The sequence below is a fragment of the Elephantulus edwardii genome, unplaced genomic scaffold, assembly GCF_000299155.1.
Source record: "Elephantulus edwardii isolate Elephantulus edwardi_28Jun2011 unplaced genomic scaffold, EleEdw1.0 scaffold00257, whole genome shotgun sequence".
In the NCBI taxonomy this organism is placed as follows: domain Eukaryota; kingdom Metazoa; phylum Chordata; class Mammalia; order Macroscelidea; family Macroscelididae; genus Elephantulus; species Elephantulus edwardii.
In genome coordinates, this window is record NW_006400007.1 from 3,673,635 (window position 1) to 3,692,264 (window position 18,630).

General features: G+C 48.8%; 2 protein-coding genes across 2 annotated transcripts; both read left to right on the top strand.

Annotated features, from left to right (window-relative positions):
- Positions 1 to 3,961: 3,961 nt before the first annotated feature.
- Positions 3,962 to 13,290, top strand: DHRS11 (dehydrogenase/reductase (SDR family) member 11). Its single transcript, XM_006899462.1, has 7 exons — positions 3,962 to 4,108; positions 8,242 to 8,451; positions 11,557 to 11,651; positions 12,141 to 12,270; positions 12,751 to 12,843; positions 13,040 to 13,105; positions 13,249 to 13,290. Exons 1-7 carry the CDS (start codon positions 3,962 to 3,964, stop codon positions 13,288 to 13,290), a joined length of 783 nt encoding a protein of 260 aa, XP_006899524.1.
- Positions 13,291 to 16,053: 2,763 nt separating this feature from the next.
- Positions 16,054 to 18,630, top strand: MRM1 (mitochondrial rRNA methyltransferase 1 homolog (S. cerevisiae)). The gene is made up of 5 exons (XM_006899476.1): positions 16,054 to 16,598; positions 16,782 to 16,875; positions 17,702 to 17,834; positions 17,934 to 18,053; positions 18,458 to 18,630. The coding sequence occupies exons 1-5, from the start codon at positions 16,054 to 16,056 to the stop codon at positions 18,628 to 18,630; spliced, it is 1,065 nt and encodes a 354-aa protein (XP_006899538.1).

Consider the following 18,630-nt stretch of genomic DNA (forward strand, 5'->3'; position numbering starts at 1 on the left):
CTTGGTCTATATGTTTCTACTTAATGTGTGGCAGTGTTTTAGTCTTTTGCCACTTACGGACCTGGTATTTGAACAGTGTAGATTTAGAATGAAGAGCTTATGTAGAGGTAAGAAGAAGACAAATTCTGTCTTTAATCAGAGTTGATGACCTAGGAATGCAGTCTCCAGTCACTTATGTTGAAAGAATAAATTTGCTGCAGTATATTTAAATACTAGCTAGCATCTTAATTTCTCAAGAGACTTTAATTGCTATTCTTAGTAACACAACCCCTATTGCCTTCAAGTTGATTCCAACTCAGCAACCCTACAGGTTAGAGTATACTTGCACCATAGAGTTTCCAAGGCTGTAAATATCTTTTTTTTTACCAACAGATAGTTTATTAAAATAGTTGTTTTAGGCATCTGCAATGGTGACTTCAACCTCTACTCCAAGCTCAATGCTTGTGGAGGTGATCTACTTGACAATCTCAGAAGGGCTGTGCAAGTCAGTGATTCGCTTGTGGATTCTCATCTGGAACCAATCCCAGGTCTTGGAACCTTCCCCACAAGGAGTCTTCCTTGTGATTCTCAGAGTCTTGGTAGGCATCATAACCACTCCTTTGTTTACCTCTGATCAATTTGGCACACACTGCAGAAAAATCATGTGGACTCATGCAGCACAATTAATGAAGGCTCTAAGAAACCAACTAAAGCTTGTTCAGAAAAGCATAAAAAACTATCTTCTAAATTCTACGTCTAAGTCTCTCTTCACTGCCAGAGCAAAGCTGTAAATCTTGACAGAAGCATCATGGTTTCAACTGCTGACCTTTCTGTTAGCAACCGAGTACTTAATTACTGTGCCACCAAGGTTCCACCTGATAATACATAGCTCCTTAAATGCAGACGTTATGCTGATCTAAAAAATGAAAATAAAACTAGGCAAATTTTCAACCATAGGTTGCCTGGTAATTACTGAATTTAAAATGGATCACGTGACTGCTTTTGAGACCACATGTTCAGGCTTTCCTGATTTCCAATGATAAATTCACTGTGGTGTTCCAGTTTACTGCTGTTACAAACTATGAATATTGAAGGCTATTCCCCAAGGAGTAATATTTTCTGCATTTGAAAAAAAATTGTTAGGGGAGCTCTGGTGGCCTAGTGGCAAGGAGCTGCAACTACAATCCCAGAGGCGCACGGTTGAAATCCACCAGATTCTCTGCCAGGGAAGGAGGGACAATCTCCTCCTGTACCAGTCAGATCTGATTTGATGGTACACTCACACACACAAAAAATTGTTAATGTCACTATCATTGCATGCTAGGGAGGGGTTCCAATGGTTATTCAGAGATGCTTTTTGGATATACAAAAAGTGTAAGAAGTTTACATTACCTTGATGAAACATCCTAAGTCAAATGACATAGTGACCTCCACTCTGCAATGTCCAACCCAAGAAGAGACAAAAGGACTATTCTTGATCACACACAGCAAAACACACCCTTTCTACATTGACAGTTTAGTGACAATGATTACATTTTAGTCGTGCAACATTCTACCTTTTTTGATTTTGTTTCTTAGGTGGTTCATGAGGTTTTGAAGGGAATGTAGGAATACATTCCAGGTACAAGAGTGCACTTGCCTATGGTCCAAGCCATGCTGTGCCACTTGAAGTGTATGTTTTTTAAATGTTTTCTTTTATGCTGATTTATAAAGTTAAATATTGTTTTTCATACTGGATCTTTCCCATTTTCCTCACTGCCTCCCCCCCCCCCAAAAAAAAAGATGATAGTATCTATTCCCTAGGATTGTGTGTGGGAGAATGCCAAGTACAGAGATTATCCCCTGGGTTGCCAAAAGAGCATGTCAGTCTTAGAGAAAATATAGCCAGAGTGCTCCTTGGAGTCAAGGGTGGTAAAATTTCACCTCACATACTGTGGGCATATTGTTAGGGTACCCTGTCAATGCTTGGGAAAGGATACCGTGCTGGGGAGGAGGTCAGAGAAAAAGGAATTGTCAACAAGATGGACTGATACTGTTGACTGTAAGGAAGGTTTCAAGCATATCAGATCGCGAGGATGATGCAGGGTAGGGCAAGGTTCGGATCTGTTCAGATCTGCCTCTGAGTTGTAGGCAACTCCATGTCCTCTAATAACAGGATAGTGGTTGTGAAGATTATTTCTGTAAAGTACTTAAAACTGCCTGTTACAGGGGGCTCTGGTGGCCTAGTGGTAAGAAGCTGCACTGCAATCCCAGAGGCACATGGTTCAAATCCACCAGATCCTCTGCTGGAGGAGGAGGGGGCAATCTCCTCCAGTACCAGTCAGATCTGATTTGACGGTACACACACACACACATACATAAATTTAAAAAAAAACCAAAACTGCCTGTTAGAGTTATGTGCCAGCGAGTCCCCTGCAACTCAGAGCGACCTAAGCTTACAACAGCCCTAAGCCCTAAGCCTTGCCAACACGCCCATCCCCATTACCCCAGTGACTGAATCAGTCAGTACATCTCAACTCGGGTCTTCCTCTCCTGTGCTGTCCCTTCACCCAAGCACGATGTCTCCAAGAACTGATCCAGCTTTGCAACATGTCCAAAGTATGTCAGACAGAGCTTCAGAATCCTTGCCTTCAAGGAAACAGCCTGGCCTCACCCTCTCCAGGACAAACTTGTTCTCCTAGCAGTCCCATACTATCCAACAAATGTTAGCTCTTTAAATTGTTCAGATACACTGGTGATATACTTTGTCTAATGAAGTAGGGGTGGGGCAGGAAATGGCCTTGGTTGAGTTGGTAGCACCGTTTACAAACAGTGCCCAGTGAAGTGCAGCATGGGCCATTTCCATGTGGCTTAGTGGTTAGAAATTACACTGCCAATCCAGAAGCACACGAAGACGGGCAACCACCTATAAGGTTAACTGCCTCTGAAGCCCGCTGGAGGGTCAGTTATGAGTCAGCTCCGACTCATCAGCAAACAAGAGGAAGGGCTAAAAAATTCTTTCCAAGGTCACTGGAATTGAAGACACGCTGGTTGAGAAATGGCTCTGATAACACCTTTCAGAGTCACAGCAATCCAGTTAACTCCCATTCAAAACCACCCTGCAGGGCAGAGTAGAACTAAGGGTTTCCAAGACTGTAAATATTTAGGGGAAAAAACAGCCTCAACTTTTCTGGCCCAGGATGGTGTGTTCCAGTCATTATCCTTTTTGGTAGTAGCTCAGTGCACCATGAAGGTTCTATGAAGTCTTTACTCGACACCAATAGAAACCAATTTACAGCTGGGCCTCCGGCGGATTTTCGGAGGGAAGGGGGAAAATGGCCCATCTTTCTCCTTAAGAGCCGCTAATAGATTCTAACTGCCAGTGGGCGGGCCACCCGGTAGCAGAGCAACTCTGTACAGACGACGCCACCAGAGAGAAAAGTCACATCAAGTGCTCTTAACTTTTCATTCTAGTTTTAGGAGTCAGGAACTAGGAAGGGAAATTGGAAGAGGCAAGAGTATCATCCTACGAATTCAAGAAATGTCAACTGTTGCTTTAATTTTTGGTATGCATACATGGTGATTTTTCTCCAATGAGGAGACAGGAAAGTCCCTGCTGAATGAACTCGTTTTTCTACCCCAAGGAGAAGTTTGCAGTGACCCCAGAGGCCCTTTTCCCCCAACAGCTGACTCTACCAGGATGGTTTCCCGGCGTCTTGGGGGAGGGGAGAGACAGGCGGGCTCGCCGGGCAGGGGGCGGGACCGGAAGGGGCGGGATCTATCCCAGCTCGGGGCGGGGCCTCCAGGTGGCGGCTCTCCTCCGCTGGGGTGGGGCCGCGGGGTGGAACCCCGGCTGGGGGCAGGCCAGGATGTGGGAGGGAGGAAGCGCCCCTGGGACGCGGGTAGGTCGGCAGCGGCAGTCGCGGTGTTGACAGCTGGGCGGCAGGGCCCGGGGTGGAGCTCCCCGATCCCAGTGCCTGGCTCCGGGAGCGGACTTGGTACCATGGCCAGGGCCGGCATGGAGCGGTGGCGCGGCCGGCTGGCGCTGGTGACAGGCGCCTCGGGGGGCATCGGCGCGGCAGTGGCCCGGGCGCTGGTGCAGCAGGGACTGAAGGTGGTGGGTTGCGCCCGCACCGTCAGCAACATCGAGGTAAGGCCAGGCAGGGAGCCGGAGCCGGGAAGGTGTCGTTTCCTCGGGGTGGGGGAGGGGACAGTGATCGGGCCAGGCCGTGACGCTACCCCTCCTTGCAAGCCACTCCAGAGCCTTACCATTCCTATTTGAGGAGGCTTCTACCCTTCGCTCCTTTTAGTCCTGTCTTTTAAGGAGACTTTTCCTCTTGACAACACTTTATCCGGATAAGTGACTGAATCTCTAACACTCCCCACCACCTGCAATTTTCTCCTCCATCTGCTTGTTCAAGGTGGGGGCTATCCTGGCAGCCAAGGAGAAGGAAAGAAAGCTTTCTGACTGTGTTGGCTACTGGATCTGCTTTCTTTACTTTGCAAACCCTCACCAGTCAAGCCAGGCAAAATGTGTTGGTTAGCCAGATGAGCAGGAACTAGAATTTTGATCATTTTCATGATGACAGAAAACTTACGGTGGGGCAGAGGTGAGAGTGAAGTTCTTCTGAGGAAGCTCGCTGTGACCCCCCAAGTCTTAGGGTTTAAACAGCACCTTCAGGAATAAAAGAGTGGAATATTCACAGGTGACCTTTCTCAGATATCACTCTTCTAGATGGGACTGAATGAGTGAAATGAGGCAGTGAACGCGAGAACCCCAAGGGGGGAAAGCAGTGTGGAAGTGGAACCCCTGGTTTTCTCCTGATGTAGGTTTGAGAGTCCCCATAGTTGTGAACAGCAAGAGCTGGAAGAAAGATGAAACTGAGTTGGTGGAATTGGAGCAGGAAGAAGGAGATGAGAGATATTTCATCATTGATCATTTCACTCTCTGGTTTAGTACTAGTTCTCAAGTGCCAGCCTTTATCTTTACCATCGCTCAAAGTCCTCAGGCAAGGATGAAAAAAAGGCAAGGCTGCCTTGGGTGAGGGCAGAGAGAAGGTGTACAGGAAGGAGGACTGTCCCCTCCCTTGCTGCTGACCAAAGGTATACTTTATAGCTTTCCAGATAATCTCAAGGTCACCTGGCTCTACCTCTACCCCACTTTGCCCCTCCTTCTCCCCTATCCTGAGGCTCTCAGGGTCCAAAGCCAGAGGATCAGGCTAGCGATCGGAGAACCAGCTCTCCTAATTCTAAAGCCTCCTTTACCTTCTCTTCCTACCCACCTATTCCAAATAAGCCAGGAATGGGGGTCCCTAACCCCTAAGAGGATCCCCAAGCTAATCATTCATCCTGAAGATGACTCTGAAATGAGAGGAGAATGCCTCTTCTGTGAGGGAGCTGAAAGGATTTCAAGTCATTTTTGAGGGTCAGTGGGGAGTTGGTCCAGGTAGCATAGGTGTAGGACTATGAGTACATGGTGACAGAGAGACATACGTTCTCAGCCCCTCTATTCTGGTTTTCCAAGGTGGACTTTGAGTCTGGAGGAGGAAGGATGAAGTTGCATATTCCAGACTTCCTGGCCCACAGTCAAGTGATACTTTCATTGATATGAACGCAGTTTGGATTCTGACTTCAGAGAGAGAAGGTCTATTTCCTGAGATTATAGTGAGTTTGTGAGATGAAATTGGGTGAGAGGGACTTTGAACCCTAGAGGATTATACCTTCTGAACTCACAGAATGTTAAAGCAGAAAGGATCTCCTAAATCACTTTATCTAGACCTTTATTCCCAGCTTAATTTGGGAGAAGGAAGAGGCTCCAGGTCAGGCCAGCTGCAGTACCTCGTACTTCCATATGTATGCTGCTACCTGCATAAGACTCAAAGGCCCAGGCGCTGACCTCCAGGAGCGCACATCTTGTTTTCTTCCTGCCTCTGGATGTCAGCTACCCTTATGGCTGTTTCTCTGTAGCTCTACTTTCTCAGGGAGAGAAATCTGTTCTGACTTCAGACCCTTTCTGTAGGTGAAGAAAGGGGAAATTGGTGTGTGTGAGAACTCTGGAGTCAACTGCTGTTATTAGAGTGGTGGTCAGTGACTTTTCATTACTTGTAGAAGATGCAAAATATGCATGGGGTGAGAGGTAAGTTGTACTTACATATTGTGTAAGGCAGAAGAGATGTCCTGTGCCTTTAGGGGAAGAGGCAGAAAAGAGCGATCACTCTATTCCCAGGGTCCCTGGCTCCCTTCTCTGTCTACTCTTGTAAATATAGCATAGTGGTGTCATCAGATCTCCTCATCCAGCTCCACACCACCCCCATCTCCCTCTGTCAAGATGATTCTGATTCATAGCAAACGTCCATGAGATTTTCTAGACTGTAAATCTTTAAGGGAAGAGACTGCCCATCTTTCTCCCTCAGAGCAGCTGTTGACTTTGAACCACTGACCTTTCAGTTGGCAGCACAACACATAACACTGTCACCAGAGGTCCCAAGTTCACATGGGGATGGGAGTAGAGGGAATAATTATCAGCATCTACAGTGTAAAGCTGATTCTTACAAGGCAGAGATCAGACGTACCTCCTTCTCTCCAACGTTTTTATAAGCTCTCTCTCCTATGGCACTCTGCTTTTCTGCTGAGCTTAACCATTCATTACAGTGGCCCCACAGAACTCACAAACTATACTCATAGTGTGGTCTTGCTAATGGTAATAATAGGATCAGGCACAACTCAGGATACAGATCTTTGATCAGGACAGCTTCTTGGCCATGCTCATTGGTCGGCCTGTCTCTGCCCCTTGGCCTTTGAGGCCTCTTAGGCCAGTCCATCCCCTGTCCTGCTGAGGCTAATGTTAGAGCTCTTCCGCTCAACTGATAAGTGCCTGAGGTTCTCTACTCTACCAGTAAGCCTCATCCCAAAGGCTGAGCCCAACAGTACTTACTCTGTGGGTTTGCTTGCCCAGTTCTGCTGGCAGAACAAGTGCAGACAAAGCACTCTACTCCTCCAGGAAGTGTCCTGCTGAGCAGCATACAACTGTTTTCTCTCCCTCTCCCTCTCCGTGTGTGTGTGTGTGTGTGTGTGTGTGTGTGTGTGTGTGTGAATCAACACACCCACTGTAACCACCTTGCTCCCTTGACCAGGAAGCCCACTCAGCAGTCTCCTGCCAGCCTCTTGGTTCTGCTGTAACTTCTCTGCCATTGCTTTTCTCATTCACTGTCTCCATTGTTACAGCTCTTTCTCCCTGTCTCCTGGGTCTAGGAAGTTCTCAGCACAGGTACCTTAAGTCCAAAGGACATACTCTGCTTCATCTCTTCTTGGTGGTAAATAGCCCTGCCCCCCTGCCACCCAGTTCTGATATGTCTTATTTTAAGCCTAGTAGGGAGGAAAATCTGACCAATCCCCATGTTAGGGTTTCATACACCTAATTTGCATGACCCCATCACTACCAGGGTGCCATACATCTTATTTGCATTATTAGCAGGAGATAGAATCCTCTTGGGGCGGGGGGCACAACACTTCATTTGTGTAGCCTCACCTAGTAATTTGATGGGAGTTACAAGACCATGGTGGGAAAGACCATAAGGAGTTGTGTTGCCAAACCAAAAGCACATGATATGAATCCACCAGCTGCACTGCGGGAGAGAGATGGGCAGTCTCCTCTAGTGCAGTTTACAGCCTCTAAACAGCCACTGGAAATCCAGCTATGAATTGGTTCTAGCTTGATGGTAAATAACAACATTGCACCACATTCTCTTTAGAGTGGAAGACTCTTGTTTATTTATGAGACTTCTGAAACCTAACATAGGGAGCTCTGGTGGGGTAGTCTGTAGGGAGCTTGTGCTTTACATTATGCTGCTGCCTTTGGTAATTTGAATCCACCTCTCTGGCAGTTTAAATTGCCAGAACCGTGGTTGTGCAGGAGAAAGGTGAACAATCTTCTCCCATGTGATTGACAACCTTAGAAACCTGCTGGAGGGTCAGCTATGAGTCTGTACTGGCTTGACTGCAGTGAGATTGACTGACAGTGAGTGAGAGTGAATGAAATCCACACTGCCACCTAATTTTTTTTCATTGCCTTCTTCAACTTTTCCTCTTCCCTCACTGATAAAGTGCTTACCTCCTAAACTTTGTTCAAAAAGGTCAAACTTTGGGGTGGACAGTCCCAATATGTGGGTGGTAGAAAAGGTGGCAGAGAGTTCTCCATGGTGGTCAAGGAGGAGGTCTGTCTCTGGGTGGGGAGGGGGAGGAGGGGGAAGCTCACCCCAGTCAGACCCCTCTTGGTTTCCACAGGAGCTGGCTGCTGAATGTAAGAGTGCAGGCTACCCTGGTACTTTGATCCCCTACAAATGTGACCTGTCAAATGAGGAAGACATCCTCTCCATGTTCTCGGCTGTCCGCTCTCAGCACAACGGTGTAGATATCTGCATCAACAATGCCGGCCTGGCCCGTCCTGAACCTCTGCTCTCAGGCAGCACCAGTGGCTGGAAGGAAATGTTCAATGTAAGGATCTAGGCTGGGGAAAGGGGGTTTTGGAAGGAGGGTGGGGTGCCAGAGCTTTGTGAATAGGGCGGGGCGGAGGGTGGGGCGATGGGTCAGCTAGGAAGAGGGAGCATCAGTGCCCTCTGTGGTCCATTTGGGTTTTCACGTTGCCTTTGCATTTTCTTCCATAGTATTGGTAAGTGGATGAATGGTGTGTGGATGAATGGCTTTATCTTTTCCATCCTTTCTTCTGTTGAGCCCTCATGGGTAGTTCTAAAGTCTAGGCTGATTGCCTTTCATTGGATAAAAGATTGGTGGGGGAGAGAATTGTTTATCAAATGTCCCCCGTGCATTCTCACTGAGTTGGGTATTTGGGAACATGGGGCAGAGAGGAAATGGAAGACAAGAAGTAATCCTCTCACTCAGTCCCACAGCTAATGATGTTGTAAGCAGGTGAGTTAGCTGAGTTACCTGCTCTGAACCTTACTCTGGTCACATTTAATTAGGATGAATACATCTGTTATCTGGGGTCAAATAGGTTGTCCAAGTGAGTGAGCCGGGTTAGATGGGGTCTGCAGTGAGTGAAAAGCAGATGGCCATTTGGAGGGGTAGCTACTGCTGTTTAAACCTTCTGTTCCTATAAATGGCAGTGTGGACCCCATGGGGCCAGATACCATGATTCCACTGAGAGAAGTAGGAAGTCTGGGTTTTTATATGAGGGTTAGGATGTTCACTAAATATTTAAATATAACCCTAGAATAGCAGTTTTCTATGAGGACAAGATTTTTATCTGTTTTATATTTTTATATAGCCTCAGCTTGGAAGCACTCAATAGATATTTATTGAATGAATGAAGCATTCTAACTCATGTTGCAGATCAGAATGTTCTAAGATAGTCCACAGGTCAAATATAACCTCAGGACATGAATTTTCCGCTTCAGGAATGTATTATAAGGTGATAGCAGAGTGTGGCAGTATTTGGAGACGTTTAAGTCAGTGTGTGAAAGTTTAAATCAGTGTGAATATGATGCTTCTTTTCGCTCACAATCCCCTGGCTGGTGGCATGAAGTTAAACACTTGGCTGCTGACTGAAAGGTCAGCAGTTCAAAACCACCGGTTCATTGGATAAAGCTGTAGCCATTTTCTTCTATAAAGATTAGAGCCTCGAAAGTCCCATGGGGAGCTGGAGTCCGAGTCCACACAATGGATAACAGTAGCGAGGTGGTTTGCGTTGAAGCGCCGCAGAGATTGTGAGTGTGAAGTGGGGTCGGGCAGAATTTTGTTCTGCTGCACATAGAGTTGTGATGAGTCAGAGCCTACCCAGTGGCACCTAACAACAAGAATATACTTGGGCAGGGAACCGGGGTGACACAGATAGTTTGTAATGTGTTGCTAACCTGAAGGTTCATGATTTAAACCCACCTAGTAGCTCAATGGAAGAAAGTCCTGGCCAACTCCTTCTGCAAAGATTACAGTCCAAAAAATGTCATGGAGTAGTTCTTCTGTCTAACACATGGGGTTGGCTTGAGCTGGCTGACGTCACAACAGCCAGAATAACCACAGCAACCAGTGCTCGGGACTGGAAATGAACAAGTGAATAAGACAGCACTGCCTCTGCCCTCAGAGAGCCTTCTGGAAGACAGATGAGAGACTGTTGTTCACCTAGAGCAAGTGGGTCTCTAAACATGGACCTCAATTTGCCCATCAATAGAATGAGGGGATTATATTCAATCCTTAAAGCTGCTTTCAGCTTGTACATTGTCCGATTCTAGTAGGTCTCCCTCAGGAGGCACCTTCAGTATCCCTACTTCTGACCCCCAGACCGAGGAAGCTCCCTCATATCTGGTCCCGAGGGCTTTGTTTCTCCTCCTCCATTTGCCCCCAGGAGCTGCGTTCTCTTCCTCATAGGCTATGTTGCTAAGAGTCCCAGAAAACCTCCTCTGCTCTTTGAGTGTGCATCTCTCCCTCCTACTGTTAGGAACACTGTGCAGGTTCACACTGAGGGTGTTCTGTGCCCAGTGCCTGGCTCTCTGACACCTGATAAGGAGAAACATCTAATCTCCCAGCTGGTTCCCTCTTCCAAGGGGAGAGAGTGAAGACCTGCTGACAGGTTTATCTCTGCTTGTCCTTGTGGGGCGAAGTGTAGAAGGCAGGCAGGACAGCAGTTTGACCGGAGCACCTTCTTCAGGCTTCTTTTCTAAGAAGCCTGTGGGTCTTGTCCACTTTAGTCTCCAGGGAGGGATGGGAAGGAGAGTGGGTGAGGAAGGTGGGGAAGAAGCTAGAGTCTGTGCTTGAGGAAACACTTGTTTTTTCTATTTTCTCTTTTATATTGGTTTGCTTACAAAGTTTGTATAGATTATGTTTCAAGCTATTCTTCATTTACATTGTTTCATATAATAATCATTCCCATGCATTATGTTTTATAAAATTAATCACCACTGGACCTTGCCCATCATTACTGGCTTTTCAGGTCCCCACCGGATCCGTTCTATTTGTTTCACCCTCTGCCTCCCACCAAATTGTGCAACTCTGTCGTTTCGCCCCTACCCATCCTCAATCTTCTGCTCCTACCCCTTCCCTCATTAGGTCCCCATATATACTTTACTAGTTATCTTTCTATTTTTACATTAATAGTTGTATGCATAATTTGTCCTTATGAGACTGAATTAGTTCACTCAGCATAATGTTCTCCAATCTCTCCCCAGTTATGTGGTATTTTCCAAAATCATTGCTCCTGAGGAAACACTTTTAAAATCTTTTGAGAGGGATTTTAGACAATTTAGGAGAAGAGCCAGGGATGCTGCTCTAAGAAGAAAGAAGGAAAGGTATTTGGGGAAGAAAATGAATACAGAGGTTCTACTACTTGCAGAAGATTGCCAACAAGGGGTTAGGAGTTTTGTTTCTGTTTGCAAGGACATGGGGGTGGGAGGGCATCCAGTATGATGAGCTGCTGTGGTTTTGGGGGAATGGTCACCTAGAGTTGAAACCACAGTGCCAGGCCCCATTGTTGGCCTCTGGAAGAACCAAGACATTCTGCCTCTACCCCCCCCAGGGTGCTCTGTGCCTCCATTACCTGGCCAGGTAGGCTTGAGCTGGAGACATCCCCTTCCCCTCCTTGTCCCACAGGTGAATGTGCTGGCCCTCAGCATCTGCACGCGGGAAGCCTACCAGTCTATGAAGGAGCGGAATGTGGACGACGGGCACATCATTAACATCAACAGGTGGGGGTGCCAGGCTGACAGGTGGAGGGCAGATTCCTCCTTATCCTCCGCTCGGGGCAACCCGAAGCAGCTTCCTTCATCTCTTTGGGACTTTAAGTTCTTTGGTGTTAAATGGGTGTGATGACACAGGTGTGGTGGGGACAAGGATGATGCATATCAAGAGCCAGCACATAGAGGGTGGAATGAGTGGGTGCTCTCCCAGGATTGATCCTCTGCATTCTTCGGGCCCAAGATTGCACCCCTCTTTGTGCTTTTTGACAGCATATGTGGCCAGAGGAGAAGTTCCTGTGGGCTGTGTAGGGAGGAATGCCAGGAAAAGGAGAGCATTCACTATCTACTTGAACAGACACTAGATTAGCAGGCCGTGGAGATGGCCACCTGTCTCCTTTAGAAGGTGTCCCTGTCAGCTCATGGGTGAGAAACTTGACTGGTAGACCTGGGGCCGGTGCCTTGCTCACTTGGGCCCCTTCCTTTCTCTCCCTCCTTCAGCATGTCTGGCCACCGGGTGGTACATGATCCAGTGGTCCATTTCTACAGCGCAACCAAGTACGCAGTTACTGCCCTGACAGAGGGACTGAGGCAAGAGCTACGGGAGGTCCAGAGCCACATTCGAGCCACAGTGAGGGCCCAGCCTAGCCCTGGCCGGGATTGGGTGGGCACAGGACCCTTCCTGCCCCTCCCACACTGCCAAGGATGCCCAAGACCTGGGCATACTGGGAGTGGACTGGGATGGAACTCCCAGGCTCTGCTGCTACTTTGATGGTGCTGGTCAGTACTTATGGCCCCCCATTTGACTGGTCGCGGAGCCAGTGGCCTTTAGGTGTGAGAGGGGTGACTGGAGAAGAACACGGTGGGGTGAGAAGAAGTGAAGGAAAAGGCTTTCAGACTCTGCCGACTGCAAGTGACTCAGCTGATCCTCCAGTGTGTTTTCGGAGGCTGTAAATGGCACAGGAGATTGACCTGGCATGAGTGGTGGATTCGAACTGCCTGCCTTTGGGAAGTCCTCGTTTTGTCCCAGCCTCCCTGAAGGCCTGGCCCCTGGTTGGGGGCAGAGTGAGCAGAGCTCAGTCCTTGAGCAGGCCCTCTCTGTTGGCCCCAGTGTATCTCTCCAGGGATGGTGGAGACACAGTTCGCCTTCAAACTTCATGACAAGGATCCTGGGAAAGCAGCTGCCACATATGAACAAATTAAGGTGGGGCCTCCCTCTGGGTCTAGTGAAGCCACTCCCTAAGACCCCAGTCTTCCAACTCTCACCCGGCTAGCCAGCCTGCCACGCCTCCTGGAGGGTGGGGGTGGCAATGTGGATGCTAGAGAGGACCTGGGGAGGGGCGAAGGGAGAGAGGGAACACAGTGTATTCTGTCCTAACCTTTCCCCCTGATGCTCTCAGTGCCTAAAACCTGAGGATGTGGCTGAGGCTGTCCTCTACGTCCTCAGTGCCCCCCCCCACGTCCAGGTGAGTCATCCAGGTCCTCAGCTATCCCCCACACTGTCTACCCTCTGGAAGAGCCCAACCTTCCTCAAACAAGGGGAGTAAGGAGGTCTTCGGTGGTGGGGGGAGTATGTGGCTGCCTCAAGCCTTATTTATGCCTTCTGCAGATCGGTGACATGCAGATGCGGCCCACGGAGCAGGTGACCTAGTGTCCACTGGGTACATTGTCTCCCTCACCCCACGGCTTTGACTCCTGTCTCTCAGTTTTAGCCATTGATATCTGGACCCCTGGATTCCACTTTCTCCCCAGGGGCTAGAAAGTTTGTTGGAGGTTTTTGTATTATTTTGTCAAATTGTTTCTATTACAAATATGAAATATGGGCTGAGGAGAGAAGATAGTTGTCATACCCATTAACTTGATCTTGGTCCTCTTCTTGAGCTCCATGGCCTTTGTCTATTCTTCTCATTATCATCCCCTTGACCTGGGAAAGAGACTGTGGCCAAAAGGAAGACTTGCCCCAATCTTGTATCCCAACCCTTGCCCCTCTGGGCAGACACAACAGGAAGAAGCCTTAACCTTATACCTGAATGGTTTGCCCGGGGCTCCAGGCTCCCTCCTCTCCATGTTCTTCCTCCCCGCTCCTGGTTGCCAGCTCTTGGCTTGGTTGGGTCGTCTGATTTCACTGTGATAATTAAAAGAAAAATCCTAAGCAACCTACACTGGCTTCAAAGTGTCATTTCATCCTTTCCTAGATCAGAGGTGATTCTATCCCAGAATTTCTTCCAGGTGAGAAGAAGGTGGGTGGGTTTGGGGCATTACTCCTAGAGTGTAAATCACTCATTAGGTAGCATGAATAGGTTTGGGTCGGGTCTTGAAATGGGAATTTGCCAGCTAGAGAGGAAGACAAACTATGTGCAAGTCTGGGAGGCATCGAGGAGCAAGCAGTGTTACGTGCAGCATAGAATTTAGTGAATAATTCTGCTGGGGCTGGAAGGCTAGCTCCTGATTCTATCACTAGGCATCTGAATGTTAAGCAAGGGGAGCTGGCCTTTACCTGTGGTCATGAACATCCAGGGAGTGACAAGAGCAGAGCTGACACGTAAGAAGGGAATCCAAGACCACATGATAGGAAGTAATTTCGGGTCTTGCTAACTGGTGGTGAATTTAACAAGGCAGTGGGAAAAGGCTGAATGCAGGAGAGGATTCTGAGGAAATGTCCAGCACTTACTTGATGGTACCTGTCAGTTAAGCCTTGGAGCAGGGAGCTCTGGTGGCTTGTTGTTGTTAAGTAGCAACCCTATGAATAACAGATCTGAACCCTGCCTTGTTCCGTGCCATCCTCACAATCTGACACACTCAAGCCAATCACTGCCATCACTGTGTCAACCTACCTGGTTGAGGGTCTTCCTCTCTTTTCCAAGAATGATGCCTTTTCCCAAGAAGTAACTTCCAGCAACATGCCCAAAGTATGTAAAGATGAAGCTTCATCATCTTTGCCTCCAAGGAGCACTCTGGCTGCACCTACCCTAAGACATATCTCTTCTGTTGGTAGACCATGAGATCTTAAGCACTCTTCCAACACCACAGCTCAAAGGCATCAAGTCTTCTGTCATCTTTAGTTGCTCAGTTCTCAGATGCAACACAGGTGACTGAAGAGATCATGGCCTGAATCAGGCACATTTTAGTTCTCAAACTGACATCATTATTACTCACTCATTTGGAGAGGTCCCCGACTACAAAGTATGGTGTCTCTTGACCTTCTGACTGCTGGTACCAAGAGTGTTGATTATGGATCCAAGTAAGATGAAGTCATTAGCAACCTCAATACTTTTTCCATCATGATGGTGCATTTCAGTGGTGAGGATTTATGTTTCCTTGATGTTGAGATGTGATCCATATTGAAGGTTGTAGTATTTCACTTTCTGTAGCAAGTTCTTCAAGTCCTCCCTTTCAGCAAGCAAAAATTGTGTCATCTACATAACAAAGGTTATTGATGAGTCTTCCTCCAATCCTGATGCCACATTTTTCTCCATAGTGTCAAGCTTCTCAAATAATTTGCTCAGTATACAGATTGAATAGGTAGGGAGAAAGGATACACCCTGACACACACCTTTACTATTTTAAACAATGCAGTATTCCCTTGATCTGTTTGCCCAACAGCCTCTTGGTCTAGTATAGGTTTTGCACAGCTTACTCATAATTTGTTATGATCCACACAGTTGAACGCTTTTGCATAATAAATAAAACACAAATAGACATTCTGGTATTTTTTGCTTTTAGACAGGATCCATCTGACAGCAACAGTGATATCCCTGGTGCCACAGCCTCTACTAAATCCAGCTTGAACAGCTTGGCAGGTCTATGTACTGTTGTAGCCGTTTTTCAGTGATCCTCAGCAGTATTTTGCTTGCATGTGGCTTAGTAGTAAGGAATTCTGCTGCCATCACAAAAGAATAAGACGGTTCTAATCCACAGCTGCTCGGTGGGAGAAAGATGGACAGTCTCCTTCCATGCTATTTACTGCTTCTGAAAACTCACTGGAGGGTCAGTTAAGGGTCGTACTGACTCCACAGTACGTAAGAAGCTTGGAGCACCACCTCCTGGCCAGTCACGGCGGCCGCGAGATAGACTTGCAGCTCATCCTGCCCTGCAGGAGGCGCTGTGGGGAAGGCTGGCGGCCGGGCATGCTCTGTGCGTCCCAGGGCAAGGGGCGGGGCCACGCAGATCCGGAAATGGGGCTGCCCACGTGGGTGCTGGAAAGTTAGCTGTCGGCTCCCGGCTGCTCTGGTTTGCGTAGTCTTTAAGCGGGTGTTGCCGTTGTTTTGGAGGAGGTTTTGCCGGGGCGCCCTTCGTCCTCTTGTCAGGTGGCCTGGAAGCGGGCCGCAGCGGTGACTGCGCTCGAGGACGCAGCACGGGACCTCGGGGCCCCAGCGCCACCCACACTATGAGGTCGTTCTCGTTTGTCAGGACCATGTCCTACTGTTGCTCTGGTCGCCTCCTCGCCCGTCCTTACTCCCTGGTGTCACAGTCCTCCGGGCGTCCGGAGCGTCCCGGCGGAGAGGAGCTAAGCCGCCTGCTGCTTGATGACCTGGCGCCAGGCCGGCGCTCTGCTGGGGGACTGGAAGTCCTGTTTGGCCTGAATCCGTGTCTCCTAGCCCTGAGGGCAGCCCGTCGGCATGTGTCCCGGCTGCTGCTTCAGGCCGGCAAGGAGGGGCTGCAGGGGGAGCGGATCGAGCTGCTCCAGGCGGCCGAGGCACGGGGCATCCCAGTTTTGCGGCCCCGACGGCGAAAACTGGATGCCTTGTGCCCCCACCAGGTCCACCAGGGCGTGTGCATGGAGGTGAGCCCGTTGCGCCCCCGGCCCTGGACCGAGGCTGGGGAGACCAGGCCAAGCGACGACCCTCAGCAGCTGTGGCTCGTCCTCGAAGGACTTCAGGATCCCCGGAATCTTGGGGCTGTGCTCCGCTCTGCCCACTTCCTCGGTGTGGATAAGGTCATCACCAGCCGGAGAAACACGTACGAACATCCCTTATTTCCCATGTGTCCCAGTTAGAGGTGCATCCGAATTCCAGAGCACCATGGCTCCTCGGTGATCTCAGCTAGGTCTTCCCATCGCCTCACTCCTAATTCGCGGGGGTTAAGGGAGGACTCTAAGCTCGGAATTCCCTGTCTGATGTTGTCGATGGGAAAACTTTGCAGCTGCCCGCTCACCCCAGTAGTCAGCAAGGCCAGCGCAGGGGCTGTTGAGGTGATGGATGTGTTCTTCACTGATGACCTGACTGGCTTTTTACAGGTAAAGAGCCCAGCCCTGCCTCTCCAAGGCACCCACCCTGCAGCTGCTCGCAGTGGGAGACGGGAATCCAAAAATCTAAATCCACTTGGGAAGAGCATAATCCCAAAAGAAGTAGTATCTGCAATTGGGAACTCCCTAGCTTCATTCTTTTTTCTGTAAGGGAGCTCTGATGCCCTAGTGGATAAGAAACTGTGTTTCCAGTCCAAAGACGGTGGTTCAAATCCGCTAGCTACTTTGTTGGAAGTCTCTGATGCAATTTACAGTCCCTGAAACACTTTAGAGTGTCAGCTATGAGGAGGTTCCAACTCAGCTGGCAATGAATGAGTGGACGAAGAGAGTCTTGGATTTCTTGAGCAGGAGTTCAGCTTGAAAGCCTCCTAGACAAGGAATCTTCTATGCCGGCAGTCACTCCACTCCCCTCCACAAAAGTATCCAAGTGTTTGAAACCTAGTAAAGAATAACTTAAGGCAAGCGCATCATTGTATCTTTAGTAGAGCTTTGCTTACTGGTCACAAGGGGGCAGTATTGCCCTGGGTTTAGCAGCTCCGGCCGTCCCACCCCGGTGGAGAGCGGGAGACCCGACCAATTCAGAGCTCCCTCAAGTGAGGCCTTTCCTGACCATCTTCCTTGAGACTATGTTGGCCTCTCTTGTTCACTGCCCCATCTTCAGTGCCTAGAACAGGACCTGACCTGTTCTCGGTGTGTAGTAACCATCAACTGACTAGAACGGATTAATGAGCAAGTGAATATATGAGCAAAGCTTGGCTCCCTATGCCTGGAGGTTTGTTTGGTGAATTAGAACATGGCTGCTTCTCCTTGCTTGCAGGCCAAAGCCCGCCAGGGCTGGCTTGTGGCTGGCACAGTGGGGTGCCCAGGGCCTGAGATCCCCCAGTCCTCAGAGATCCCTGTCACAAGCTGCTTGGAGTTCCTATGGGACCGGCCGACTCTCCTGGTGCTGGGTAGGTAGAAGTTCCAGCTTCTCTGTACCAAGCTGTACATTGGAGCCCCTAGATGTCCATCTAGGGAGGTCCCTAACTTCCTGTCTCCTTGCTCTGCAGGGAACGAGGGTTCAGGCCTGTCCCAGGAGGTGCAGGCCTCTTGCCAGCTCCTCCTAACTATCCTGCCCCAGCGGCAGCTATCTCCTGGACTTGAATCCTTAAATGTCTCTGTGGCGGCAGGTGAATCTATTTCTCCTTACTCATACAGCGCGTGTGTGTGTGTGTGTGTGTGTGTGTGTGTGTGTGTGTGTGTGTAAGCCTATTTGTTTTATCCTAAACACTATAATTAGAGTAGGGAGCCCTAATGGCCTAGTGGTAAGGAGCAGTACTGCCAGTCCAAAGATATGTGGTTTGAATCCACCAGCTGCTCTGCAGAAAAAAGATGGGCAGTCTCCTGTGTGATTTACTTCCTCTGAAAACCTGCTGGACAGTCAGCTATTTGTTCCAGTTTGACAGTATATAACTTCTTTGCTTTATGTGCAAAATGGGGCAAATGATACTTGAGATTATGGGGAAGAAATGAGGGTGTGCCTGGAAGGAGGTCCTTCCTCTTTTTCCTCCCTCTCCTCTTTCTGTCTGTGCAGGTATCCTCCTTCATTCCATCAGCAGCCAGAGGAGGAGTTTTTCTGCAGGGGGAGAAAGAGAACAATTTCCCCAAGAACCCCTAGAGTCCTCAGCCAATATCAGAGGGTCCAGAGCAGCTCCGCACCCAGGACTATCTTCGGGATCAGAAAAAGAGAGGAGAAATGAGGGTTAA